Raw genomic sequence first — 27,071 nt, 5'->3', positions numbered from 1 at the left:
AAAAATGCTACAAACAGAGCAAAATGTTGGGAGAAAGAGTACCGGAAGCTACCCAGCATGCCTTGCGGCGGGAATATATGGATGTTTTTTTGGCATGGGTATTATGCATATATATTTATTTATACACCCACATGGTGCAATAGGTAGGTTACTTTGTGCGTCACGTGTGTTGACGTGTTGTATTGTTTCAATCGCTTTTTTGTACAGGGTACAGTTGCATCTGACTATTTTGACAATTCAAGTGTGCCACAGAGGCACTGCAAGTCATGTTGCAGCCGTTGCATGCTATTAAAAGGGAAGGAAAGAAAAAGTCTGAAGATGAAGAGTTTGAAACAAGTTTAATAATGTAGAGCACACAAAAGAATACATAAAGCACTGCGAAGAAACACCACCGACAAGAAGAAAGTTAAATTCACCAATACAAATACATTCAGCAAGTTAACGAGGAGCAACGACTACTGTACGGTCTATGTTGCAGCTTCTGCAGCATTAACGTGTTCATTCATATGCCTGTTGACTGATTTAAGTGCTCAACTTGTTGCTACATTTAAAAAGAACGTAGATACTATATTACAGCAGCTTTCTGTTCACTTCCTTTCAACTAAAAGAACGATACATGTCATGCTTCTTGGTTTTTAGAACCATTCATAGTAAACAAGAGAACCACACTAAACAAACAATATCACAGTCACTGTTTTGACTATTTACACAGAAATACATGAATGTCGTTGTAAAACCAAGCTGGAACCCACGAAGGAAGACTACATTTGGTCAAGCTTTAAACATCGACATTGCTGTTAATATTGCTGGATCAGGAATTGTGCCACAACATGAATCCTGGATGGATATAACAATGAACGGGGTGGCCTGCGCCATATTATTTATACACAAAATCAGTCTAGAAATGCTCAAAGCAAATCTCCAAGGCACAAAACGTAGTTTAACAAGAAAAAAGCATGTACTGTATGTACTCCCGAGATGTGCCAGTGATGAACGATTCACTCAAAACTCACAAGTGTTTTACTGAATTGGGACTCACGGGTAATCATCCCCGTTAACTCGTTCACTCACACCTGCTACCGCTAGCTAATTGTAACAAAAACAAACCAGGTAACACGGCATGGCCTGGATTAAATGCGGGACAAGTTTGGGGGCGGTGGGACTTGGTTTATGCGCCTACGCTCTGATAGGTGACTCGTGGGAATCGAGAACCTGATCCATGCGAGTTTCTGCTCATGTGACAATGATTCGAGTTACCGATTCACAACTTGTTGGGCATGTTTGAGTTTGTGACGGGTGATTCAAGTGCATCAAGTACCCGGGAAACATCTGGTTGCACATGTGCGAGTTTCTGCGCATTCACTCTGTGATGGGTAAATTGAGTACCCAATCAGGCAAGTTTCTGCACATGCTCTCTGTGACGGGTGATTCAAGTGCATCGAGTACCCGATTCACAACTTGTAAAGCTCTGTGGTGGATGACCTGAGTAAATTGAGTACCTGATTCATGTGAGTTTCTGCACATGCGCTCTGTGACGGGTGAGAAGAGTGCATCGAGTATCCGACTGACCACTTGGTGTGCATGTGCAAGTGTATGCGCTCTGTGACAGATGACTCGAGTCACTCAAGTTGCCAATTCATGCGAGTTTCTGCACATGTACTCTGTGATGGGTAATTCAAGAGCATTGAGTACCCGATTCCCAACTTGTTGCGCATGTGAATGTATATGCGCGTGTGCCATGCGAGTTTCTGCACGTGCCGGGTGATTCGAGTGCATTGAGTACCCGATTTACGATTTGCATGTGCTAGTTTATGTGCACGCACTCTGATGGTTAAATCGGGTACCCAAGTCACAAAACTTTATCTGCATGCCCTCTGTGATGGACGACTAGAGTGTTTGGATTAACCGTTTCCTGCGAGTTTAGCATTTGCGTTTGTTTTGTGACGTGTGATTCGAGTGCGTCGAGTACCCCATTCACAATTTGTTGCACATGTGCTCTGAGATGGGTGACTAGAGTGAATTGAGTACCCAGATTCACACAAGTTTCTACGCATGCGCTCTGTGACTCATAAGAACTCGAGTCAGTAAAAGGAATCCCATCACTAGTATGTACTAGACTAAGTATCCTAACAACTACAAAGATGAGACGTTTGTGAGAAGGCATTTTGCAAAAACACAAACATTTCATGCAGATGGAAGTAAAATTTTAGAAGTGACAATTCAAAATGGCATATGAGTTCACCCCTGCAGGACACAAACCAAACTATCTTTTTCATGAAAGTCTCTTGGAGGAAAAATGAAGCTATATGTCGGCAGTACACCTGGGGGCGTCCATGGCGAGGATAAGTGTCCGTCCTGCTGACTCACCAGCTTGGTCTCATAACACTTCCTGGTCGAAGACAGAAAGAAGGCACCCTCAGTGCTGGGCATTGTCGATCATTGAGTCCATGAGAGGAATCTCGCTGGTGATCTTCAGAACATGTTTGCAGGTACTCGATGTCGCACTGTTATCTTTCTTTGGCAAAGTTGTACAATCACACATTTGGACCACAACGATGCCTGTCAGAGGAAAAGCAAGCGCGGACCACATCTGACGTGAGCAACGTGGGATGCTCTGACTTAAGGCTTCGTCTAGCGCCGCTTGGTCAGAGGCCGTCCCTCTCGTATGTGCTTTGTACTCCTTTTTTCCGATTTCACCTTCTCCCTTGCTTTCCTCAGGCGGCGTGGAGGTGGGGTCCCTCTCGCCTCGCTGTCTTCCTGAGTGCTAGACGTGTCCATCCCGTCTTGCTCCTCTGGAATGTTGGAAATAACCCCACTGCTTCCATCGAGAATGTTCCTGAGGGAGGGGTCTTCTGGCGTGCAGGTGGCAGTGGTGCCACTCTCACTGCTGCTCAGGTCCTGCTCTTCGCTGTACCTGCCGCTTCTGCCGTGATGCGGAAGCGAGGAGGCCCTGAGTGACGGCCTTTCCCGCTCCACCTCACGAATGCTATGCTGAGGCTCGTTCATGTCCACCCCCGAGTCCAGGCTGGTATCATTGCTGCTGGTAGGGCGGTGACGGCTCTGCAGCTCTATGATGGAGTGGCGCACCTGGGCGGCCGGTTTTCCATCCAAGGAGACAAACCAGGCCCTGGGATGGGATGACGAGGACTTTCCCCGGGTGAGTTCCAACAAGGTGTGCTCTGAGATCAGTTGCAGCTCCCTCGGAACACCGTGGCCAGCGCTGAAGGCTTCCATCCCGGCTGCCTCATTAAGGGTTCCTGGCACTGAGACTGAGGACTCAAGGAGGTTACTGTAGCGACCCCACACAGCAACAGGAGGCTCTTGATTTGGCGGAGGAGTCTCTAGAGACTTGGGCTCATCTTGGTTCCTCTGCTGTTGGCCGTTTTGGACTTTGCCAAGGGTCTGAGTGTAGCTATCTTTACTTGGAGCCTCTGAGTGAGAGTCAAACTCATTTCCATTGCGGGGGAACGTGGCAGCCTTGCAGCCAGATTTCTGTGACTCCTGTGGTGCGTGAATGATGGCCATTGGCTGGTTGTAGATATGAAGCAGCTTGTCTGGAAAGAAGTCATCAGAGTTAATGTTGCTGTGGTTCTGTTCCATTCTGCCCCTAAACCGAGACACCTCCTCGTTGCTGATGTAGTGAGGATGAAGGGGAACTTTGATGTGATCAGTTGAAATATTCTCATAAAGAGGAGCTGCCCGCCGGACGGATGGATCCTCCACATAGATGTTGTAGTTGGCTTTGTGCCTCGGGGTGGATGAAGGGTCACACTGGACACTACAGGAAGCCAGCATGTTCTCACCCGAGTGGAAGAGCAGACCCTCTTCCATGTGCATTGAGGTGGTTTGGTCTTTTTTCACCACCGTGAGTTTTGAAAAACGGGCTCGCCTTTTCCCGGGCTCTCGGTGGGAACCGCTAGAAAACCATTTCAGTCCATTATTCACAAAATATCTGCCATTGGTTGATATTTATTGCAATTCATTAGATTTCTTACCTGCAGTGGCACAACAGCAGTGACAGAAATCCAATCATGACAACGAGCGTTCCTGCCAATATTCCCACCAACAGGAGTGTGTGGTGTGACATGAAATCCAAGGAGATTCCATAGCCAAGGTGATCTGACATATTAAGATATAGTACATCAGCAGCGTATCCAAGGCAAAAGCAACGTCACGTGCATATTCACCGCTGGACGGTAGGGGGGCAGCGATCCAGTCTCCCAGGTGGGAAGCGGTGTAAGTCCAAACCAGGTCCTCACCAACTGTCTTCACTACTCCCAGACCTTGATTCTCCCAGGCGCCTTAAAACAAGTAATTCCAGAGACATTACATACTGCACTTGTGTAAGCCACCTGGTTCAGGCACCACTATGGGCTTGAACCAAGATCCTTGAGAATGAGAGTCGAGCGAAAGTCAACAGCCAGCATGGCTCTTAAGGTTCAGGGAGTGATGTTTACCAGTGTACACTCGCACTGCCACACTGGCTGGCATCCGTTAAACTTGATCATTCTTGGCTCTCTTAAGGGGTCCCCAACATGATTTATCAACTTTGCTTAAATATGTTATATATTGTTTGTAATTATGTTCCACACTGTTACATTTTTGAACGCGAACAGTAAATTCACAAAAATTACATTTATAGTTCACGGTGTCAGCCATGACGAGCTAGCTCTTGCTGTTCAGTCTCATTTCCGGAAGCGACGTCATCGGGGTCACACCTCTCAGCTAAAGCAGAGTAAACAAACGCTTCTCGAGGAAGATCATCGACTTGGTTCAGTATATTTTTCATCAAGACAGTAGTCATGTCAAAACATGTTGCTGCTGGATGTTCACAGTATCCGAGTCATACTGGAAGTTGTTTTCTTTTCCAAAAGACAAAGGTTTAAGACAGAACTGAGACGAGAGACAGCTAGAAGCCCACCTCGAGTTCTGTTCTTTGCAGTGATCATTTCCCTGACGGCTGCTATGAATGAACACCTTTAAAAAGAAGCATTTGGCTTGAAAGTATGGTATAAGCACATTTTGAAAAAGGATGCTATTCCACCGGGGAATAGTACCGGCCGGTACACAGGAAAAAAAGACAAGAAGAACGACGTCAAAGTTGCCACAGAACAGTGTAAGTGATGTCTTGTTTACATAATGTACTCTAAACACTATTCCATGATTGCGACAAGGCCGTAAAGCACTATACATGTTATATAAACATCTTTTCACATCTTTTACTTGTGGAGGGCAGGGGGCGGCGCCAGCTAGCTATATACTTGTATATATCAGGCTATAAAGACCCCTTTACGCTCATTAACACTCGGTCTACCAGAATTCTGCAACTACTAGAATGACCATAGCAGTCATTTTGACTCTTTGTATATAATTTGGATTATCATTAAATAAATTGGTGGAATAGGTAAAAAACACATCAGGACGCTAAATGAAAACTATAGCGATTGAGTGTTTGATTGAATTGACACAACAACACTTCTCTGCAATTACACATGCACACCATTTTCTCTGAAGCAAGGCTAAAGCCTCCATAGCTGTCACCTTCTTTCTACTTGTCATTTTTGTCTCTCTTGGGTTTAGAGTGAAGCTATAGCTAGGTTTTAGCATCACAGAGCATAAAAAACAAACAGCCAATAGAGCAGGAGAAAGGGCGGGAAAAATGTAGCAAATAGTGAAATATGACACCCCCGTAAAAAGCAGGCAGTCAATTTGACTGCTATGGTCATTCGAGGTAGTAACACTCAGATCTCTTTTGTGTTTAGAAATTTTAATGATAAAACAATGTTAGAATAAAATATACACACATTTAGGAAAAGTCAGGGTCCTATGGGTACATAGGTTTTTTTTTAACCAAGTTATGACATTGCAAATTTTGAAAACAGTCAAAATGACTGCTTTGGGAGTTCGAGTGTTAAGAATTAAGAAGCCAATTTTAAACAATAACTGAAGGATAAGCAACTCCAGAGTAAGTTACATTTACCATTTTGTGTTTTGAAGGCGACCAATCTTCATCTCCATGCCTTAAGGCTAAATTAAGTCCATGTTCTTCAAGTTTTCTATTTCATCTCCAAATGTTTCCTTCCTTCTTTTCTCCTCGAAAACTACTGACACATCAAAATCTTCGCTATAATCACTGCAAACATCTTCTGTCTCGTACACCGCTATGTTTGTGTAGCTAAGTGATAGTACTCTGATCGCGTCACGAGACTCAACAGCGGGAGCAAGTTCGTCATCGCTGGCGCCATGAACTATAAATGTAATTTTTGCACAAAATGTATCGTTTGCTTTAAAAAATTGAGCAATGTGTAACATAATTACAAACAATATATAACATATTTAGGCAAAGTTTATATATTATGTCAGGGGTGTGTGACGATGACTCCTACCTGTCTGGAGGTTGAAGGCCCATGCTGGTACAGTGTCGGAGGCGCGGAGGCGGGTGCTGCCACCGAGAGGCACGCTGACCTGGATGGGTCCTCGAACCTTGAGCTCCTCTCCACCCACATAGAGAAGAACGCTGATCGCAGCCACGGGCTTCAGCTCAGTGTTTTTAAAAACTGCAGGGACGGATTGTCGATATAAACAGGGTTGACTTAAACGGGTTCCACTGTATGGTGATGGTTGCATGTACAGTATGTATGCAGTCCTAATGTCGTGTACTTGATACTCACCTGATCCATTAAAAACAATGCCTGGAGTGCAGTTGGCACAGTCCCTCACTAACGGTGGCACAGTCAGGTAAGCTGTCACTGACGAGATGTTGCTCTTGTCGGGTTGTGTGAGGAGGTTCTTGGGGAACGTTATCTTTGGTTGGGACGCACTGTCTGTGACAAACCAATGGGACCCAAAACAACCGCAGTTACATTTTTCTGACAGCAACACTTCACATTTCTGCCCTGTGTTAACTTACCAGGTAACTTGGCTGTGATAAGCACTGAGTCTTCAAACAGCCAGATGTTGCCTTGCCTCTGAGGGAGCAGCAGCAGCGTCACAGCAGAGAAGACTGAGAAATGACAACATCCATAAGAACATTATTTGGGAATCATATACAGAAATACTTCCCTCACCCCACACCTAGTTATGGGTTAAGGTTAGGGTTTGGACAGAGGTCAGCAACCCACGGCTCTTCAGCCTCCTTGTTGTGGCTCCCACACCGAGCTCTGTAATTTTTTACAGAAGTGGAGGAAATGTGCATTTTCGAAAAGAGTTTTAAATATCCGACTCACCACAAGTCCGTGAACGCATCTAGACTGCGTTTTGACTGCTGATTAAATGTCGCGTCAGACTGCAAGGATCCGTGGCCTCAAGTTAATGTAATGTAAAGTGACGTCTCATCAGTGTAACATCACCTACTGTATGTCTGGTGACCAAAATACTACATTCATTCATTCATTTTCTGTGCTGCTTAATCCTCATTAGGGTCGCGGAGGTATGGTGGAGCCCATCCCAGCTGACAGGCGAGAGCGCTTTGTGATACGAACAGAGAGGAAATAACGGCAAGCGACTGAGAGGACTGACTTTTTGGTGGGCAACGGTTTTGTGATGCAAATGCATTACTCTTTCGAGCGCATATTCTTTTGAGAAACCAAACTCTTTACTTTAGTGACCCCAGAAACTAACAGGAACTACGACCCTCCTCACCGAAATCTGACCAGAACTCCACTCACGGAACAAAGTGGGGGGTAAGTCACTGTTGAAACACTACACTGCTGATGGGGATATACAACTTCATGTCAAAAAATCCGAACTATCCCTTTAAGGTAATGTAAAGTGATGTCTCATCAATGTAACATTACTGACGCCTAGTGACAGGAATACTACATATGACTTACAATTATAATAATAGGCTGTAGTTAACCACGAAAAAGCTCTCATTTATTAATTAATTTTTGAAAAAACGCGATAGAGTGAGGGAGCAATGTTCAAACCGTGATGCAGCGAGGGACAACTGTACTGCCATTGGTGGAGCCAGTGTCAGCTAATGTGGTGCATTCTGGGACTTGTAGTATACCAGCGTTAGGTGTGCTTTTTACCAACAAATATTTATATAAAAAATATTTATCGAAGACTTGGACCCAGCGCCACCTGCCCGTGAAGCAGAAGTGTGTTTAAATACAGTCAAACCTCAGTTTTCTAAAACTCTAGTTTAGCGGTATATAAAATGGATGGATGGATAGTTTCAGTTTTCGATTAAACTATTCACCAAAATGTTTGCCTCAGTTATCATACAATATTGCAAATAACAAACGATTGCATTTTACCCTTTGGTACATTGAATCTTGTTGTATTAATAAAGACGCGGGCAAATATTCCCAGCATTGCTTGTTTATTCAGCCATCTTGGATCACACAACCCCAACACCAACAATAATTGGCCGCATCAACAATAGGTTCCATCCTGCCCAAGTTAGAAAAAATTCAGGAAACTAATGTTGCGAAAGGGAAAAAAGTGTTAACGAAACAGAAATCACAAACGGTGGTTGGGAAGCTATTGTGCTCCTCGCCATCTTCGCCAACAAGAGTCTCCAATAAATGTAAAAGCACTTGTCATTTATAATTATTTTCTCATTTATAATTATTTTGCATTGTTTTCTGCATGTAAAACTATAATTATTCTCTACAAAATGTATTTTTTGTTCATAGTGTGAGTGCCTGGAACAGATCAATTGGATCTATTACCTATATGGGAAAAATTGTTTTGATTTCTGTGCGTTTCAGTTTTCTGGGTACTAAAGTACTAAAGGATGAGTGTGAAATGGAAATGATTTTTTGCTGTGTTTAATTAACAAAAAGATAAAGAATATAAAAGTATCCCTCCTACTTTCTCCATTTTTTTTGTATGCGGCCCTCGGTGGAAAAGGTTTGGACACCCAATTCCAACTGATATAGCCCTTAAGCCCCTGATTGGAAAAGTTCCAGCAGGTGTTATACTTACTGGGTCTCCTTGTGGTACTCCAAGGCAGTGGGCTGGGGACGTACCCTTGCATGGTGCCCACCAGGGTGAGCCTGAGCCCGGGGCTGTAAGGCACCCAAAGCACAGCCTCACCTTTCTCTCCAATCCGGGTGGAGCTGCTCAGGGTGTGGTTCACATAAACCCCGACGGAGGCTCCTGGCAGCAGCTGGCGTGTCACCAGGTCTCTCACCAGGACCTTTAGGGCAAACTGGGGATCTGGAAATCACACAATAACACCAAGCAGGCCCCCCCTCCCTTAGTACAGAATACTTAATGTCGATGTTTCCCAGGTAAATATGTGCTGACAGTACCAAAAATAACAACAAAGACATCCTTTGGCGACATGTGCAAGTATTATAAACGATGACATCACCTTCGGTTAAGGCGGTGGCCCCGAGAGAGGTCGACGCGGTGGCGACGGTAAGGCCATTGTCCCCGGGCGATGAGGGGGGAAGGCCGCCGCCCTCCTCCGCGGCTCCCACTGGCGCATCCAGGCAGGAAACCAGAAGCAAGGACGGCACAAAGAGCAGCAGTGGAGTCAGGCGGCGCTCCGCATCGGGCATGGCGAGACGGGGAGCAGGCCCAAAGACATAACGGACGGCTAAGAGCAGGGGGAGCGGGCCATAAAGTGAGAGCTTACGTGCTGGTTCTGTTGTTATAGAGCCCAAGTGGGTTGAAGATGCGCTGGTGCTGAGGCTGGGCGTGTGTAGACCGAGATCGTTTACAATGAAAAGACGTATTACTATCTACCGACGACTCAGCCAAAATGAGTCCATTCTTCTGCCGACCATTTTAATATCATGTACCCTCCTGTGGTACTTAAAAAGATACAGTGAGGAAATAGACAGAGCTCAGAGAAAGACTGAAAAACGAAAGCATCAAAGTGAGACTTCTTCCCATAGCATCTTTGGTTTAGGGGTGCTCTGACGTCATCGCGCACATTGTGCATGCTGCGTTGCTGTCGCTTTTATTTTACAGCAGCGCAGTGGCGGAGCTACGGGGTGGCCAGGGTGGCCCACTGGCCAGCTATACATTTCAGGTATCAACCTATTGCCACCCTTATGTGAGTAATGGTCTCACCTTGGCCACCCCAATGAAAAGCACTGCAGCAGTGCTTTTCAAAGTGTGACCCGGGGGCGATTTGCTACCCCAACAAAAAAAACAAACATCGACAGCAAAAATTAAAAAAATCAACAGTAATTTTACAAGAATAAAGTCAAAATAGTAAGAGAAAAAAATGCAATAAAAACAGGAAAAAGTAATATAAACAATATAGTATAGTATAAATAAACAATAAAGTAATTTTACAAGAATTATGAAGAAATATAACATAGTTTTAGCAGCATAAAGTTGAAATATTAAAGAAAAAAGACGTTATTTTTTTTAAAGTTGTAATATGAGAAACAAACAAAAGAACAAATGAATTTGTATTTTTTAGAAAATTAATTTGCAGAAAAAGAAATAATTTTACAAGGGTAAAGTCCAAATATTATGGGAATCAAGTCATAATTACAAGAAGAAACTTTAGTGTTAGGCAAATGGATTTTCAGACGTGTGCTATCTTTAAGCTTGGGTTAAATTTTCAGTTCATTTGGAGCTGTTAATACATGCAAATGTGTATGTAATGTGTGCTGTAATTTGTTATCCCTTATCTTTTTTCATAAAATACAGTAAAACATGGGAATATTTCACACAGAGTTGCAAATGGTGATTAATTTGATTAAAATGTTTAATCATTTGACAGCCGTGGTTGCTTTTACAAAATTTCAAAGAGGCCCTTGCATCCTTTAATTTTGCCACTATGTGGCCCTCGCTGGAAAAACTTAGGACACTCCTGATGTAACCATATCAAGACAGTTCCTTTATTGACATGACATTACGTCATAAATGGAGTTCAATTAAGACAAATATTACATTACATCTAAAAAAAACAATGTAAAAAAAAATGCTGGTTTTGTTCGACTGTACTGCCCTTTAAAGGTAACAAATATCCACAGAAGGAGCAGAAAGAGTCTCTTGTGCACATTCAAGTCCTACTACATGTGCTCCGGGTGGTTCTGCAGGCAGGTGATGAACTCTTTCACCTCTTTGCCTTCGAAGCAGATCTGGTAGATGGCTGCAAAGAGCGGGAACCTAACAGAGGGAGACAAACATTTCTTAAAACTAGACTCAATAAAGAGAAAAACGCAACACATTTGGGAGTGGCCTTTTATTGTGGCCAGTTGTGCTCTAATCATGCTGTCTTATCAGCATCTTCATATGCCACACCTGTGAGGTGCATGGATTATCTGGGCAAAGGGGAAGTGCTCACTAGTGATGTGCAGATTGATACTGATATATAGATACTTCCGATACAAGCTCTAAAATCGATACTCCAATCAAAATGTCGATACTTTTGATACTTCAGGCGTTTGACGTTTGGTTTGGTTTGGTTTAGTTTATTTGAACATGATGGTTACAATGGAATACATCTCATGAATCATTTTTTCACAGTTCCACATGTCCAAAAGGAGTAGGAAGAAGCAAAGCTTATTTAATATCCTACCCCCAACTATTCTACATCTAGTACAGTAGATGTTGTTCACTTTCTGCATTCCATGTGATGTTTTCTGTGATAGTCAGAATAATAGATAATAGATAACGGTAAGACCCCCCCCCCCCAAATATATATATAATAATATAAATATTTAAAATAAATATGAATAAAGAACAAAACTTTTTTTTAAACAAAACAAAAAAAATAAACTTGACAGAACATCATTGTGATAATCAAGACTCTTCTGCCTTGTATTTAGCAAACACCAACTGCTTGTATTGTTTTTTGAATTTGCTCATCTCTGTACTTTGAGTTCCTTACTCAACCCGTTCCATAATTTAATTCCACACATGGAAATGCTGTGGGTTTTCAGCGTAGTTCTCACATATAAATGTTTTAAGTTTAATTTTCCTCTAAGATCACATTTCTCCTCTCTGATTGAGAAATACTTTGAGGTTTTTGGGTAACGAGTTATTAACTTTATACATTATTCTAGCGGTTTGAAAGTGTACTAAATCAGCAAATTTTAATATCTGCGATTTTAAAAATAGAGGGTTTGTATGTTCTCTATACTTGGCATTATGAATTATCCTCACAGATCTTTTTTGCAGTACAGTGAGTGAGTGAAGATTGCTTTTGTAATTATTTCCCCATATCTCCACACAATACATTAGATATGCTAATACTAGGGAACAGTACAGAGTGTGGAGTGATTTTTGGTCAAGAACATATTTTGCTTTATTCAATATAGAGATATTTCTCGCCTCCTTTTGCTGTATATATTTAATATGAGATTTCCAACTCATTTTTTCATCTATTATAACCCTGAGGAATTTACATTCTTACACTTTTTCAATGTCCACTCCATTAATTTGTATTCGGTCGTACATCTCCCTTCTGCTATTTCCAAATAGCATTATTTTAGTTTTACTTAAGTTCAGGGATAATCTGTTCCTGTCAAACCATGATTTTAATATAACCATTTCATCCTTGACCTTTTAATGAGTTTTGTGTGCTTTCACCAGAACAAAAAGCGGTGGTATCATCCGCGAATAAGACCAATTTTAAGTCCTTTGTTACTTTACAAATGTCGTTGATGTACAAATTAAACAGTTGTGGTCCCAGTATGGACCCCTGGGGTACTCAACAAGTGTTGTATAAACTCCCAGATGTATATTCTCCTAGCTTTACAAATTGTTTCCTCTTTGCTAGGTAACTTTTAACCCAATTGAAAACTAATCCTCTAATTCCGTACCGTTCTAATTTTGAAATTAAGATATTGTGATTATTGTATCGAAGGCTTTTGTCAGATCCATGAATACAGCTGCTGCGCATCTTCTATTGTCCATAGCAGTAGTGATTTCCTCCGTGATTTTGATCAGTGCCATAGAAGTTGAAATGTTGGCTCTGTTGACTGCTTGCAAATAATTCATTCTTAATAATAAATTTGTCCAACCTATTATTAAATAGCTTCTCCACAATTTTGGAGAATTGTGGTAACAAGGAAACTGACCGATAATTTGTAAATTGGTGTTTGTCTCCTTTTTTGAAAATTGGAACCACCTTGGCTGTTCTCATTTTGCTTGGAAATATTCCAGTCTGAAATGATAAGTTACTGATATATGTTAACGGGTCTTCGATCTCATTGATGACCCTTTTAACTGTTTCCATTTCGATTCCATGACAATCAGTTGATGTTTTTGCCTTAAAATGTTTAACAATGTCAGTGATCTCCTTTTTGGTTGCAACAGTGAGAAACATAGAATTAAGATTCCTATCAATAATGTCATTCCCTTCATCAATTGTGTCTTGTTTTGGAATTTCTTCTTCCAATTTTGGTCCAATATTTACAAAATAATCGTTAAACATTTCAACTACCGCATTCATGTCATTCCTGTTAGTGTTTCCAACCTTGAAATAGTGGGGGTAGTCTGCTTTCTTTGTATTGTTCTTTATAATACTATTTAAGATGCCCCAAGTTGCTCTCATGTTATTTTTGTTCTTATCAAGTACATGACTACAATATTCCCTCTTACACACTCTCAAGATAGTTGTCAACTTATTTTTGTAAGTCTTATACTTTTGTTCTGCTTCTTTAGTCTGTTGAATGATGAATGTCCTGTATAATGTATTACTCTTCTTACAGGCGTTTTTTAGTCCTTTTGTCATCCATGGCTGGTTGTTTTTCTTTTGCTTCTTGGACTTTTCTTGCCAGGGACAGTTCTTACCGTAGAGCTCCATGTAAGTACCAAGGAAGCTGTCATATGCTTCATCCACATCTGTTGCACTGTAGACCTTCTCCCAACTTTATTCTTCTAGATCTTTCCTGAAGGCACAGGTGCTGTGCTCTGTACGCAATCTTTGAAAAGTCTTTTTTGCCTCCACCTGTCTTTTCTTATAATGTTCATTGTAGATTGTGAACACTGGAAGATGATCACTGATGTCACTAATTAGCAGGCCACTGATGGTGTTGTTATCAAAGTCATTGGTGAATAAATTATCAATAAGGGTGGCACAGTGGTCTGTTATTCTGCTTGGTCTAATGATTTTAGGATATAAGCTCAAACTATACATTGTATCTGTGAAGTCGTCTATTTCCTTGTACTTGTGTTGGTTCAAAAGGTCAATATTGAAGTCTCCACATATAAAAATAGTTTTTTGACCTATGTCTGTGAACGTTGTCTTAATCCAATCCTCAAACATTCCAATCTTTGACTTTGGAGTTCTATACACACAACTTATTAACACATTTTTGCTTTTTTCTTTACAGATTTCAATTGTTATACATTCTGAAATGTTATCAATGACAAATGACATATTCTTTACCATTTTGTAGTTCAGATGTTTGTCTACGTATACGGCCACACCTCCTCCATTTGCATTGTTCCTGTTTGCACACATCGTTTCATATCCTTCCAGCTTGAAGTCCATTCCTTTGTTAGCGTTGATCCAAGTTTCTGAGATTGCTATAACTTTGAAAGGTTCTTTGAATTGATTCAAATATTGTTTAATATTAGTAAAGTTTGCGTACAAGCTTCTGCTGTTTATGTGGATGATGGATAACTTGTGGTCGTTGATGACGCTGTTGTTGTATTGCTCCTCCGTATAATAACGGCAGTCGTTTGTGATGTGAGAGAAAAAAGTTAAGTCCAGATCAATGTTTTTCCATATCCTATTGTTTGTGATCTGTAAAGTAAAAAGTGTCCAATTGTAGATATTCTTGTAGCATATTGAAGCTTTTTTCTTCCATGTTGGGAGACCTCAATATCTTTCTAGGTCCTTGATGTCTTTGACAACAAGAACTCTGGCCTCTGGTCCTCCATTTGCTTTGATAAAGATTTTGCAGTTTGCACTCCATGTTCCTTGAATCTTTCCTTGCTTCCTCAGATCATGTGCTTTCTTTGCAATCTCAGCGTAGCGCTTGGTCAGGTGGTCATTCATGTAGACATTTGTTCCTTTCAGCTTCTTTCCCTGTTTCAGCAGAGCAACCTTGTATTTCCGATTAGTGAATTTGACGATGATGACGGGTGTAGTACGGTTCCTACCATACAGTGGGATACAAGTATCAATAGATTGGATGTCTACATCCACCTTCTTCGATTGCAAAAAATCAACAACTTGTTGCTCTGTTGAGGCGATATCCATTTCATCTGGTTCTTCAGTATTCGCCACTGCTCTGGCATAGGACCTTGGTTTGATTCGAAGTCCCGTCACGACCACGTCATTCATTCGCGTGTTCTGATCCATGTCATCTATGGTGATTTTCAGCTGCTCAATGATTTTATCTTTTTCTTCACCTTCCTGTTTGAGAGTGGCTCCCAGTGCAGCATAACTTTCCTGTAATTCTTTATTCTCCACTCTCAGACATTGCATTTCCTTCCTTAATAACCCCATTTCATTTTGCAATGCTTTATTCTCTGTTCTCTGATCTTAAATTCCTCTCTCATACCTTGCATTTCTCTTTGCATGACGGTGGAAGTCTCTAGCAGACTTTGAATTACTCTGTGCGTGGAGTTGGAACTCTCCACAAGTAGCTGCAGCTGTTTTCCAAAATCCTCCATGGTTTTCGCCATGGTAGCCTCACTCTTTTCCATTAAGCTTCTTTCTTGCGTTTTTGCGCGGTGTTTAACCTTCTGTAAGGCTCTCGCTGTTGCTTTACCTATATTTCCACTCAGGTGTGTCATCTGATTAACTGTGTCATCCTTGTCGCGTCTCGGCAGCGGTTGTGGTACTAAGTGAGCACCTCCGGTTGTCTCAGGAATCTGTTCTAGATCGACATCTTCCATATATATGACTGAATCTGGAGTACTTCGACCAGAACTGCTAGAGCCACCGCTTGTTGCGCTTCCTCTCCCTCGAGCCTTTGACATCGTTACTGTTACTTGGCAACGCCGTCAGTTAGCCGTTGGCTTGTGGTGTAATGCCTTCGGTGATTGATATTCGTGATAACAAGGAGTTTGTCTCTCACCAGTATCTCACCAGAGTCTCACCAGTCCTCGTGGGCCAGAAAAAGCTGCACAGGATAACTCCAAATGTTATAAAATCCGGCTTCGTGTGCAGCTGTCAAACCGCGGCTAGCATGATAGCTTGCCCTTAACGGCTGTCGGCTCCACCTGATTGTCTCTTTTAGTGAGTTTAGTCCACTCGCAGGTCCGAATTGAGGCAGATCACAAACTGTATTCACCAAAGTCGCAAAAAGTTTAAAACTCCGGTAATAGTGGACGGAGCTTTTCCGTGAGCGTTCTTTCCCTACAACAGGAAGTGACGAAAGTTTGGAAATATTTGTTACCAAACAAATGACGAGGTAACATTTGTCTGAAGCGCCTGACAAATCATAAACGGAGCCATGTGTGAATGTGAATAAAGTTTTAATTCTTATAGTACTTCTTAATATTCTTAATAATGAATCATTTATTTTCATGTTTTTACTTATTTTCTTTTTTAATTGTTTAAAATACCACTTTCACGTATTTTATATGATTTTGTTGTCAGTTTTTTCTGTTCTATACTATTTTGGCTGTATTGTAAATCACCCTGCTACCGCAATATACTTCAGGGTTTAAAACAAAGAAATAAATTACTTAAATTAATTATAAAATTATTAATTTATTGAAACAAATAATTTATTTACATTAATCATTTAAATAATCGATTAAATGCCTTGTATTCTTTATGCTATGATAAGAAATACACTACTTTTTAAAATTTACCAGACACATTAGGTGAATTTGCAATGTATAGGTATCGCCGATACCAGCCTGAATATTACTGAGTATCAGATCGGAAACAAAATCAGTGGTATCGCACATCACTAATCCTCACGAACACAGATTTAGACAGTTTTGTGAACAATATTCGAAAGAAATGGGCCTTTTGTGCACATAGAATCAGTTTTACGCCGTTGAGTTCAGCATCTTTAGGCCATCTTTCCCATCATGAAAGATGGGAGCAAAAACAAAAGTGTTACATTTCTATTTTTGGTGATTGCAGTCAGTGTCTGTCAAGCACGTAAGAAGTAGTCAAGTCAGTTGAGTCAGGGCAAAATGCATGGTATAATGGCTGGATGACTTACTTGCTGACCATGTCCTTCTTCTGAAGCATCTTGTAGACCTCAGCTGAGGTTTGGGGGCCCTGCAGTTTCTGGCCATTGAGCATTTCAGCCTCCAACTCTGTGATGGACTATTGAAGCAACAGCCACAAGATGTTTAGTCGTAGAGTAATCCCTCGTTTATCGCAGTCAATTGGTTCCAGAACAGACCGAATTTCTGCAAAGTAGGCTTTCTTATTTATAAATGGAATATTTTCGTACCTAGAGCATGGAAAACCTGTTTACAACCTTCTAAATATGGTTTTTAACATTATTAGAGCCTTCTAGACATGAAAAAACACCCCTAAATAGTCACTTTTACGCTCCCATCAACACCTCAGATAAATAAAGTTCAAAAAGATTTAAATAAGCAAATTTAGCTTTTTTCTGATTAACTCAGCAGGTAAGTTTAATAATGATAATAATAATAATAGGAGCTCTATTTCTTCTGTAGAAGAAATAGATCTATCCGTCAATAGATCAAAGTGGGCATGAAACTGTACCTGCGAGTCTCACTGTGGGTGGAATTCCGCCACGCACGACAACGTGAGCTGGAGCAGTGAGACACTGATCATCTCTTTATAGCGCGCTCTTCTCCAGCAGATATGAAGGCAATCTAGCTGTGTGTCGGACGGACGGCACGTTAACTTCACACTCAACATCCTTCCCCTCCTGCTCAAGCTTCGCCAAGTCGCCCATAAACATGGCATGCACCAAGCAAATAGCACAGATGCAAGGTGTATTCACGAACATCGGGTCATTACTCGGGGTGTCATTTTGCGCTATTCCGTTTGTATTCTGGCCAAACGTCTCAGTGAGTTTCCCAGATGAGAAAACTGGGTCGGGTGGATAAGTTTGAGGCGGGCAAGTTCGTTTTGTTGCCTTTTATGTTGCAACCACTTTAAAATAAATATGGCATACTGGCTCGTTTGTGTTGATGGGCTGTGGCATTTGGTTTTGCAAGCATCTTTTTCCCTACAAATTTCTACTTTGTTACCTTGCATTGCTCCAATTAAAGGTTGCAAACAAGAGGACGGGGCGCACGCGCACAGCACCTAACAGGGGCGGATAGGAAGTGGCGTCGGGAGTTCAGAGTTGAGTATCTGCTTGCTGTGGGTTACGGCCACAACAATAGCCTGTGTTTTCAGTAGGGATTTTTATTTGCGATTATTGTGCCTGTTGTGAGAAGGCTTGTGTTTCTCACTGTACATTACAGTAACATTACTGACACCTAGTGATCAGTATAGAATACTACATCTCATCACGTCTTTTGAATACCTTACCTTATATTTGTATTTTAGTTCATTTAGCCACTTTTATGCTTAAAAATTCTTAATTTAGGCAAAAAATAAGCAACATTTGCTTGTATATGCATATGTTTTGACTAACAATAGATTGTATTCAACCACGAAACAGCATGTTTTATTAATATATTTTTGAAAAACCGTCATAGAGTAAATCTGCAAAATTTGAAGCGCAAAGTGGCGAGAGACACTGTATGTATCTTTGAGCGGAACTTTTCGTAAATAGGAAAAACCCACCTTAGATGTTTTGACGAAGGCCTCTGCAACTTTGCGGTTTCGTCCCCCGTAGCAGGTGGTGATGAGGTCAGCGACACCGCAGCTCTCTAGGAAGGTGCTGGAGTTCACTTGGCCCTTGCAGAACAACTTGGCGAAGGCGATCATCTCCATCAAACCCAACCTGATCACCGCGGCCTTGGTGTTGTCCCCAAACCCGAGGCCGTCGCAAAATCCCGCCCCCACTGCCACAATGTTCTGGCACGGCAAAAGGGTACAAACTGTCATTCCCAACTATCTTTTGTGTCTAAGTGATTGTGCTAATATTAGTTATAATTATGCACTAACATTTCTGCTAAGATGCACACTAATGTCACACTGTCACATTCTATAAATAAAATTTAACAAGAAAACTAAAAAAAACCCAGCAAAAATTAAAAAATCAGCCGTAATTTTACAAGAAGAAAGTCAAAATACTAAGAGAAAAAAGTTGTAATCAACAAGAAAAAGTGGTAATTTTACAAGAGGAAATGAGAAACAAACAAAACAACAAAGTTGTAATTTTTGGGAAATTAGGTTGCATAAAAAGTTATAATGTTAGAAGAATAAAGTCAAAATATTATGGGAATGAAGTCATAATTACGAGAAGAAAATTTACAAGAAGAAAGCTGAAATAGTTGGAAAATTTAAAAAGCCCAACAACAGCAGAAATGCAAAAAAACAGCTGTAATTTTACGACAATAAAGTCAAAGTATTAAGAGGAAAAAAAAGCCGTATTCTAACTAGGGCTGTCAATAATGTTAATAACAATAATAACAATGGCTGTTAATAACAAGTTAACAGAAAATTCCCTTTAACGCCACTATTTTTTTTGACACACGATTAACGTGTGATGCACGCCCTGTTTGACCGACACCGTAGTTTGAGGAAACACAGCGGTGTTGCAGTTGTTGTGGAGCCACAACCGGGAACAAACATTGATCAGAAATGGACAAAGAAAAGGGTATTTTGAATGGTAAGTTTAGCTTCAAAGACCAAAATTATTTGTATCTACTGTCAAATTGAGTTGTCATGGACTACGTTGAGTTTCAAACGGCAAAGAGAAGAGAGAAGGAGCACTGCAGGTATTTTTTATTATCATACTTCCACGTCACTGAAGTCACCAGACCAAGAAAAGTGTGATAAAGTGTGTGTAAGAGTGTTTGTGTGTGTGTATGCCTGTGTTTGGAAGTTAAAAACTACACCCTGACTGCACTACAGGATATGGGCGCACTCCTAGTTCTGTATACTACTGCCTGTTCTTGAGTACTCTATGTTTTATAAGTTGTAAATATTTCTTTTTCTAACACCGTGTTTTCATTTCACTTAATTGGTGGGTGTTTTTGCAAACCTTAATTTGGAATGTTAATCACAATTATATTTCGTGATATTATTTTCTTGAAGAGAATGATATTTGAGTGATGGACAGTTTACCTTACCAATGTCTACTTGTTGTACGTTGTGTTTGTTTTTGATACATCGGTCCATTTTTGTTCAATAAACAAAACAATTGCATAAAGCAAACATATTACCCACTCTCACGTTGAAAGGTGTATTAAAATGTTAAAATTATCTTTCAAAGGGAAACTTACAGATAAAAACTTATATCTGAGATTAATTACGAGTTAACTATGGACAACATGTGATTAATCAAAATTAAATATTTTAATTGATTGATAGCCCTAATTCTAACGTGTAAAAACTTTGAAAATTTACGAGAATAAAGTTGTAATATTAGGAGCAATAATGATGTAATTTTAGTAGCATATGGTTAATATTAAAGTTGGAATTATTATGAGAAATAAACAAAATAAAGTTGTAATTTTTGGGGAAATTACCTCGGGGAAAAAGTTATAATATTATGGGAATCAAGTCAAAATATTACTGGAATAAAGTCATAACCTTCCAAAAAGAAAATTAATGAAGATTATTTAAAAAGAAAGTTGAAATATTTTGAAAATAAAAAAATTAAACACACTGACTTGCTATGATTATCTCGAGGCTAGAGGCCTCGTGTCTCCAAAAACAAATCCTCCACATGCTTATCAGCTGATTCGCCTTGGGTGCCTATTAACTAACATTTTAGCATGACTCGTCAGATATTTCCCTAGAAGCCTTCTTTTCAGATTGTATCGATTTGTCTCCTTGCATGCAAGCTGTATTAATCTCCACCTCTTGTTATTCTCAAAGAACTTGTCTCGTCTCTTGTCTATGTTGGAGCTAGCGTCACACTTTCTCTTGACACCGACCCTTCCTCATACCTTGAGGGCTCCGCACAGCTCCACTGTGTCGCTCTCCTGCACCACAGTGATGCGAAAGTTGGGAGTCTGAAGCAGCTCTTTGAAGATAAGCCCATTTGCCTCATTTGTTGAGCCTATGGTTTTGGAAATAGAACATTAAAAAATCATGATAGCATAGATAAAAAGCACTTATAATGAAGAAGTGACTCACCAATGGTGGTTTCACAGAACTTGCCATCGGCCACCTCACTGGCGATGTTGGCCCCCATCAGCACGCTGACCTCTATCTCCAATTTCTCTCTAATGATGTCCGAGATGAGCTTCAGTCCTTCTGGGCCCTCATGAATGCCCTGCAATGAAGTAGGACATCGAGCCAACTTTGAATGTGCGCTCTTGCCCGTAGAACGTGCGACACAAAGACGCTCTCACTTTGATGAGGGAAATGCCGATAGCCCCGTCTGCAACGTGAAGCTTTATCTGGTCACAAACTGTGCTGATGAATTGATGTGGGACGACAAAAACCAGCAACTTGGCTCCTTTCACGGCCTGCGTAATGTCTGGAACAGCCACCTGTCCAAACCGTCAGCAACAAAGAGAGTGCAGACACAGATCTACTGTACAGTAATCCCTCACCACTTTGCGCTTCCAATTTCTCGGCTTCACTCTATGACGGTTTTTCAAAAATGTATTATTAAATCATGCTGTTTCCTGGTTGAATACAGCCTATTATTAATCAAAAATATGCATATTTAAGCAAATTTGACGTATTTTTTGCCTAAATAAGCATTTTCAAGCACAAAAATGGCTAAATAAAGTAAAATACAAATATAAGGTATTGTGATTATATGTAGTGTTCTACACAGGTCACTCAGTGTTGGTAATACTGCTGTAATGTTTGGTGAGATATACAAACAGGCCTTTATTGCAGGTTTGAATGATCTCACAACAGGCACAATAATCCCTAACACGGGCTACTGTTGTGGCCATAACCCACGCCAAGCTAAAACTCAATTCTCAAATCCTGACTAACCTCACTTTCTGTCCGCCCCCTGCTCAGCTCCGCCAGCACCAGAACACATTTACAGCAAGACACACCAGAGCAAGTCCTATTTCTGTCTTATTTTCTCTTATTATGTCTACTATATTGGGTAATATGAGTGAAAAGATGACTGTAGGAGTGTTATTTAATGTCTAGAGGGCTCTATAATAAAGTTTAAAAGCATATTTAGAAGGTTTTCTATGCTCTAACTCCGACAATGTTCCATTTATAAATAAGGAATCCTACTTTGAGGAAATTCACTCATCACAGGTCAGGTCTGGAAACAGTTAACTTAAGAACGGTCGTCTGGAACCAATTGTGTTCGTAAGTTGGGGACCTAATGTATTGTTATACAGTTGATTCCCACTTTTTGGTTTTACATTCCAGGCAACAATTGAGACGCCCATAAAAATTTCTATTTTTGACATATCTCCAAACCCTCCTACTAGCTTGACGTTGACGTTCTCCTACAATTTTGGATCAACATTTGCGATAAAAGTGTAATTATTAGATTACATTCAGCTTCAATATGCCTCACTACTGTTGCCAACTCCTCAGTAAGAATAGTAGCTATTGGCTGTCCTAGAAGTCCAAGACATTATTTGCATATGATGTTGTAACAGATGTCGTAGGAAAAAAGCATAACCTCGTCGGAGACAAAAAAGTGAGTAAAAACACCTTAATAATATTTAGAACTACAAATAAACTTGATTCTTAGTTTGTTCCATACTTAGGCACTTAAAGTGTGTCAAGTATGGAAGTGCTTGAATTAACACGCCACTATTGTGTTGGATCATTACTCACACTATACAGGTGTGATAGAACTACATCTAGCCTCCCTTTTTATTAGAACTGGACAGTAGAAGTGTATGTTCTGATTGTTTTGTCTCTTTTTGTATGATAACATCACTTGACAGTGACCACATGGAGAATATTGATGGCTACTTGATGAAGTATACCAACCTGGTGACAGGCTGGCAGTACAGGTGAGGTGTCAATCATTCACAACTGCTGATGCAATTTCACTGACATTGACAGAGTTGCCACACCTCTTGTTTTTTTTAGGTTCTTTGTTCTCAACAATGAAGCGGGCTTGCTGGAGTACTTTGTCAACGAGCAGTCACGGCCGCAGAAACCGCGTGGCATGCTCGCCCTGGCAGGGGCGGTCATCTCCCCCAGCGACGAGGACTCGCACACTTTCACTGTCAATGCAATCAGTGGCGAGCAGTACAAGCTCAGGGGTGTGTTTGAACAGCCTTATTCTGATGAGGGATGGGAATAATAGTAATCGATTATTTAAATGACTGTACAGTAATCCCTAATTTATTGCGGTTAAATTGGTTCTATACACAATAGTGATAAGTGAATCTCTCTGAAGTAGGATTCCTTATTTATAAATGGAATATTTTTGTAGTTTACAACCTTCTAAATACGGTTTTTAGTTACCGCCCTCTAGACATGAATGTATTCACCTCTACACTCCAACTACACAGTATAGTAGACATAATACGTGAAAATAAGACAAAAATAACAATTAATATAGAATCATACATGTTAGCTTTGGGAAAGTTTCTTGTTCCGCTTTCTGGACAGTTTTTCCTGCAATGGCACCTGTCCCGTCAGTGTAACATTACTGACACCTACTGACCAGTGTAGAATACTACATATCACAACACATCTTTCACTGCGTTTTCTGAATATCTTATACCGGGGCAGTCCAAAGTGCGGCCCGCGGTCCATTTGTGGTGAGCGGGTGTCTTTTTATTGGCCTGGGGCCCATTGTAAAAATATAATTTAATGAGAAAACTTAAAAAAAAAAAAAAAAGAAAAACAGCAACCATAATTTTACTAGAATAAAGTCAAAATATTAAGAGAAAAAAGTTATAATCGAACAAAAATAAAATTGCAAGTTGCAGTACTATGAGGAAAGATCATGTGATTTTAGTAGAATAAAGTTTAAATAATTTTGAAAACAACTTTTTTTAAAGCTGTTATATGAAAAAGCAAAAGGAATAAAGTGGTAATTTAATATTTGGAAAGTTAGGTTGTGGAAAAAGTTTAGAAGAATAAAGTCAAAATATTATGGGAAGAAAGTCATAATTACACAAAATTTACAAGAATAAAGATGAAATAGTTGGAAAATAAAAAAATAGCAGAAATGAAAAAAACAGTTGTATTTTTATGAAAATAAAGTGGAAAATAACGTGTACTGTACAATATAAAGTAAATAAATATAATAAATGTAATTTAACAAGAAAACTAAAAACAGCAAAAATTGAGAAATCAGCATAACCTCGTCGGAGACAAAAAAGTGAGTAAAAACACCTTAATAATATTTAGAACTACAAATAAACTTGATTCTTAGTTTGTTCATTTAAAATTGGCCATTACTTCATCAAAATGAAATAACTTTAATATTTTATATATCTTCAAAGTCTAGATTTAGTAGTTCGATCCATTTAGAAAGACTTAAAAAAGACTAATCCATGCCTTTGTCTTCAGCAGGCTAGACTACTGTAACTGCCTTCTCACCAGGCTCTCTAAACGAGCAGTACACACCTCTGCACTGGCTTCCTGTTGCTCACAGAATAGACTTTAAAACAACTCTGCTTGTGTACAAGTCTTTTCATGGTCTTGCGCCACGACATGTTAGAACCACATAAACCATCTTGAGCTTTGAGAAGCTCAGGGAGTGGTCGCCTGCGAGTCAGGACTAAACACGGTGAAGCTGCGTTTCAGTTTTATGCTACCACAATGTGATACAATCTTTCAGATGTGCGACAATCCTCAACTTTGGCAATGTTCAAATCCAGGCTGAAAACACTTCTATTCAACTGTGCATTTGACAACTAAAAGTATTTTATCCGCACTCTTCATTTTTAATCTTTTTGTTTTATGGAAAGATTTATGGAATTTTATGTAATGATTTTAGAATGATTTATGTTTTTATAGAATGATTTTATGAAGTGATTTTACCCTTCTTTTGTGTAAAGCACTTTGAATTACCTTGTGTATGAATTGTGCTCTATAAATAAACTTGCCTTGCCTTGCCTTGTGTCCAAAATGCAGCCGGTGGCACATTCAAAATATATAATTTAAGAAAACTAAAAAAACAAAACAACTAAGATGGAAAAATACGTAATAATTTTACAAGAATAAAGTAAAAATATTAAGAAAAAAAAGTTTCAATCTTTGGAGAAAAAAAGTTGTAATTTCATGAGAATAAAGTAATATTATGACGAAAAATAAGTAGCATTTTAGTAGTTTAAATATTAAAGTAAAAAGATATATTTTTTTAAGTCATAATATTATGAGAAACAAACAAAACCAAAAAATAAGTTGTATTTTTTGGAAAATTAGGTTGGAAAAAAGTTATATGGTGGGAATAATGTCAAAATATTATGAGAAGAAAAATATCAAGAAGAAAGTTGAAATTTAGGAATATTATATTTTAAAAAGCAACAGCCAAAATGTAAAAAACAGCTGAATTTTTGATGAGAATAAGGTCAAAATATTATGGGAATAAACTCATGGTTATGACAAGAAAACTTGCAAGAGGAAAGTTAAAATAGTTGGAAAAAAACACAGCAGAAATGGAACGAACAGTTGTAATTTCAAGAAAAAAAAGTGAAAATATTAAGATTAAAATTAATTGAATGACAAAAAACTCATAATATTATGGGCAAAAACAATGTCATTTTAACAGCGTTTAACCTATAAATGCAATTTTTTCTTGAAATATATACAAATTCTTAGCATATCTACAAAATATCAAAACGGTCCTTGCATCCTGTCATTTTTCACTAAGTGGCCCTTGCTGGTAAAGGTTTGGACAGCCCTGGTTTAAACTCATGTATAATAATTTTCTTATATTTTAAACTATATTTATTAAGGTTAGATTGATGTTGGCCTGTGTTTTATTCTGATTATATTCATAATCAATAAATCAAAGGATCTTGTATTTACTTGGCATCGGATTCATTAAAAAAATTTCAGGTATTGTCCAACCCTTGTGTGAACTTCTTATTTGTAATTCAAGGTAATTCTCATGTCTTAATACTGGACAATTACCACATTCCTTGGCAGCTTGTGACCTGGCAAATATTTGACATTTTCGTGCTCCGTGTTGATGATCTCCGTCAGCTTTCTCCCAGAGACCATTTCCTCATAAACCCACATGTTCACCACTGGTTCAAACCGGTTGGAAGATCTGACGTTGCACCCGATGATTTTGGCAATTGAAGAGCCCCTTAAAAAAACAACAATAGAATGAATGCATTTGCATCAGAGCTAATTTAAAAAGCTCATTTAGCAAATAAACAAATACAAACTAATCATGGCTAGGTTAATTAATTAGTATTAGCAAGTATTGTCACCTGTCAACTGTGGAATGACAGCTTTTATACTATAAAACTGACTTCTAACCAAGTTAAATCGTTTTTTTCCACTGTGATGCTACGCATCGGAGCAATTATGAAAACACAAAACATTATTGTGACAGAGGCGCTTCTAAATATAAAAATGTACCAATTTCCCGATCCCACGATGCAGACTTTTTTCCCAGGCATTTTGGTTCCGGTGGCGCTTTTTAGACTCTGTACCGTACAGTAACAATACTTCATATCTTCCGCGTATCGTAACTTCCTCATACGCCCACACTGTCCCAATGATTCATCAACAACACATTTCCACTGCAATAAAAACAAAGATTTTAAAATGTTTTAATAAAAACGTTTGATAACGCGATATTTACTTTCAACATGCTCACCATTTGACGTGAACAGAAATGGCTGCGAATTGCATAAAGTGCGATAAACATATTTACTACTTACGCACACGACATGGGTATGTCTAAATTACATCATACTATATAGGTTATTTCCATCAACTACACCTGCGGAAAGCGAGATAGAACCCGTCAAAATGTTATTGTTATTTACAACAACTTCACGCCGGAAACGTGTGTTCTAGGAACTTCCGGTGATTTAGTTAAAAACAAACTAGGGCTCATTTGGATTGAGAATTATCCAATATGTATTTATTTTATTATTTGTATTTATCATTTATTTTATGTATTATTTATATTGTATGTTTATATATATTATTTATATTAAGAATCAAATGAGGACGAGTCGGGTCACGTGATTTATTTCCGGTCGAC

General features: G+C 39.5%; 3 protein-coding genes across 3 annotated transcripts; 1 reads left to right on the top strand and 2 right to left on the bottom strand.

The window, feature by feature from the left end:
- Nucleotides 1-313: 313 nt before the first annotated feature.
- fam171b (family with sequence similarity 171 member B) lies at nt 314-9,864 on the bottom strand. The gene is made up of 8 exons (XM_054797771.1): nt 9,326-9,864; nt 8,935-9,168; nt 6,911-7,003; nt 6,672-6,824; nt 6,387-6,557; nt 4,188-4,301; nt 3,996-4,119; nt 314-3,916 (listed from the first exon to the last, which is right to left on the bottom strand). Exons 1-8 carry the CDS (start codon nt 9,513-9,515, stop codon nt 2,632-2,634), a joined length of 2,364 nt encoding a protein of 787 aa, XP_054653746.1. The 5' UTR covers nt 9,516-9,864; the 3' UTR covers nt 314-2,631.
- Nucleotides 9,865-10,800: 936 nt separating this feature from the next.
- Nucleotides 10,801-26,850, bottom strand: LOC129179245 (glycerol-3-phosphate dehydrogenase 1-like protein). The gene is made up of 9 exons (XM_054772229.1): nt 26,679-26,850; nt 26,438-26,601; nt 25,982-26,159; nt 21,301-21,441; nt 21,083-21,221; nt 20,893-21,005; nt 18,617-18,850; nt 17,061-17,167; nt 10,801-11,085 (listed from the first exon to the last, which is right to left on the bottom strand). The coding sequence occupies exons 1-9, from the start codon at nt 26,727-26,729 to the stop codon at nt 10,989-10,991; spliced, it is 1,224 nt and encodes a 407-aa protein (XP_054628204.1). The 5' UTR covers nt 26,730-26,850; the 3' UTR covers nt 10,801-10,988.
- On the top strand, nt 22,641-24,693 carry LOC129179252 (oxysterol-binding protein-related protein 11-like). Its single transcript, XM_054772241.1, has 2 exons — nt 22,641-22,896; nt 22,976-24,693. The coding sequence occupies exons 1-2, from the start codon at nt 22,808-22,810 to the stop codon at nt 23,190-23,192; spliced, it is 306 nt and encodes a 101-aa protein (XP_054628216.1). The 5' UTR covers nt 22,641-22,807; the 3' UTR covers nt 23,193-24,693.
- Nucleotides 26,851-27,071: the final 221 nt, after the last annotated feature.

The sequence above is a fragment of the Dunckerocampus dactyliophorus genome, chromosome 1 (assembly GCF_027744805.1).
Source record: "Dunckerocampus dactyliophorus isolate RoL2022-P2 chromosome 1, RoL_Ddac_1.1, whole genome shotgun sequence".
NCBI lineage: Eukaryota > Metazoa > Chordata > Actinopteri > Syngnathiformes > Syngnathidae > Dunckerocampus > Dunckerocampus dactyliophorus.
This window is presented reverse-complemented; position numbering and strand designations above follow the sequence as displayed.

Bases quoted from the DNA above. Each gene is read 5' to 3' on its own strand.
- LOC129179252 (XM_054772241.1), top strand. From the start codon at position 22,808: ATGATAACATCACTTGACAGTGACCACATGGAGAATATTGATGGCTAC. The intron at 22,897-22,975 runs GTGAGGTGTCAA...TGTTTTTTTTAG, and splicing joins GTGACAGGCTGGCAGTACAG to GTTCTTTGTTCTCAACAATG.
- LOC129179245 (XM_054772229.1), bottom strand. From the start codon at position 26,729: ATGTTTATCGCACTTTATGCAATTCGCAGCCATTTCTGTTCACGTCAA. The intron at 21,006-21,082 runs GTGAGTCACTTC...CCAAAACCATAG, and splicing joins GTTCTGTGAAACCACCATTG to GCTCAACAAATGAGGCAAAT. The intron at 17,168-18,616 runs GTGGGTTTTTCC...TTGCTTCAATAG, and splicing joins CCTTCGTCAAAACATCTAAG to TCCATCACAGAGTTGGAGGC.
- fam171b (XM_054797771.1), bottom strand. From the start codon at position 9,515: ATGCCCGATGCGGAGCGCCGCCTGACTCCACTGCTGCTCTTTGTGCCG. The intron at 7,004-8,934 runs GTAAGTATAACA...GTCATTTCTCAG, and splicing joins GAGTACCACAAGGAGACCCA to TCTTCTCTGCTGTGACGCTG. The intron at 4,120-4,187 runs GTGAATATGCAC...TTAATATGTCAG, and splicing joins TGCCCCCCTACCGTCCAGCG to ATCACCTTGGCTATGGAATC.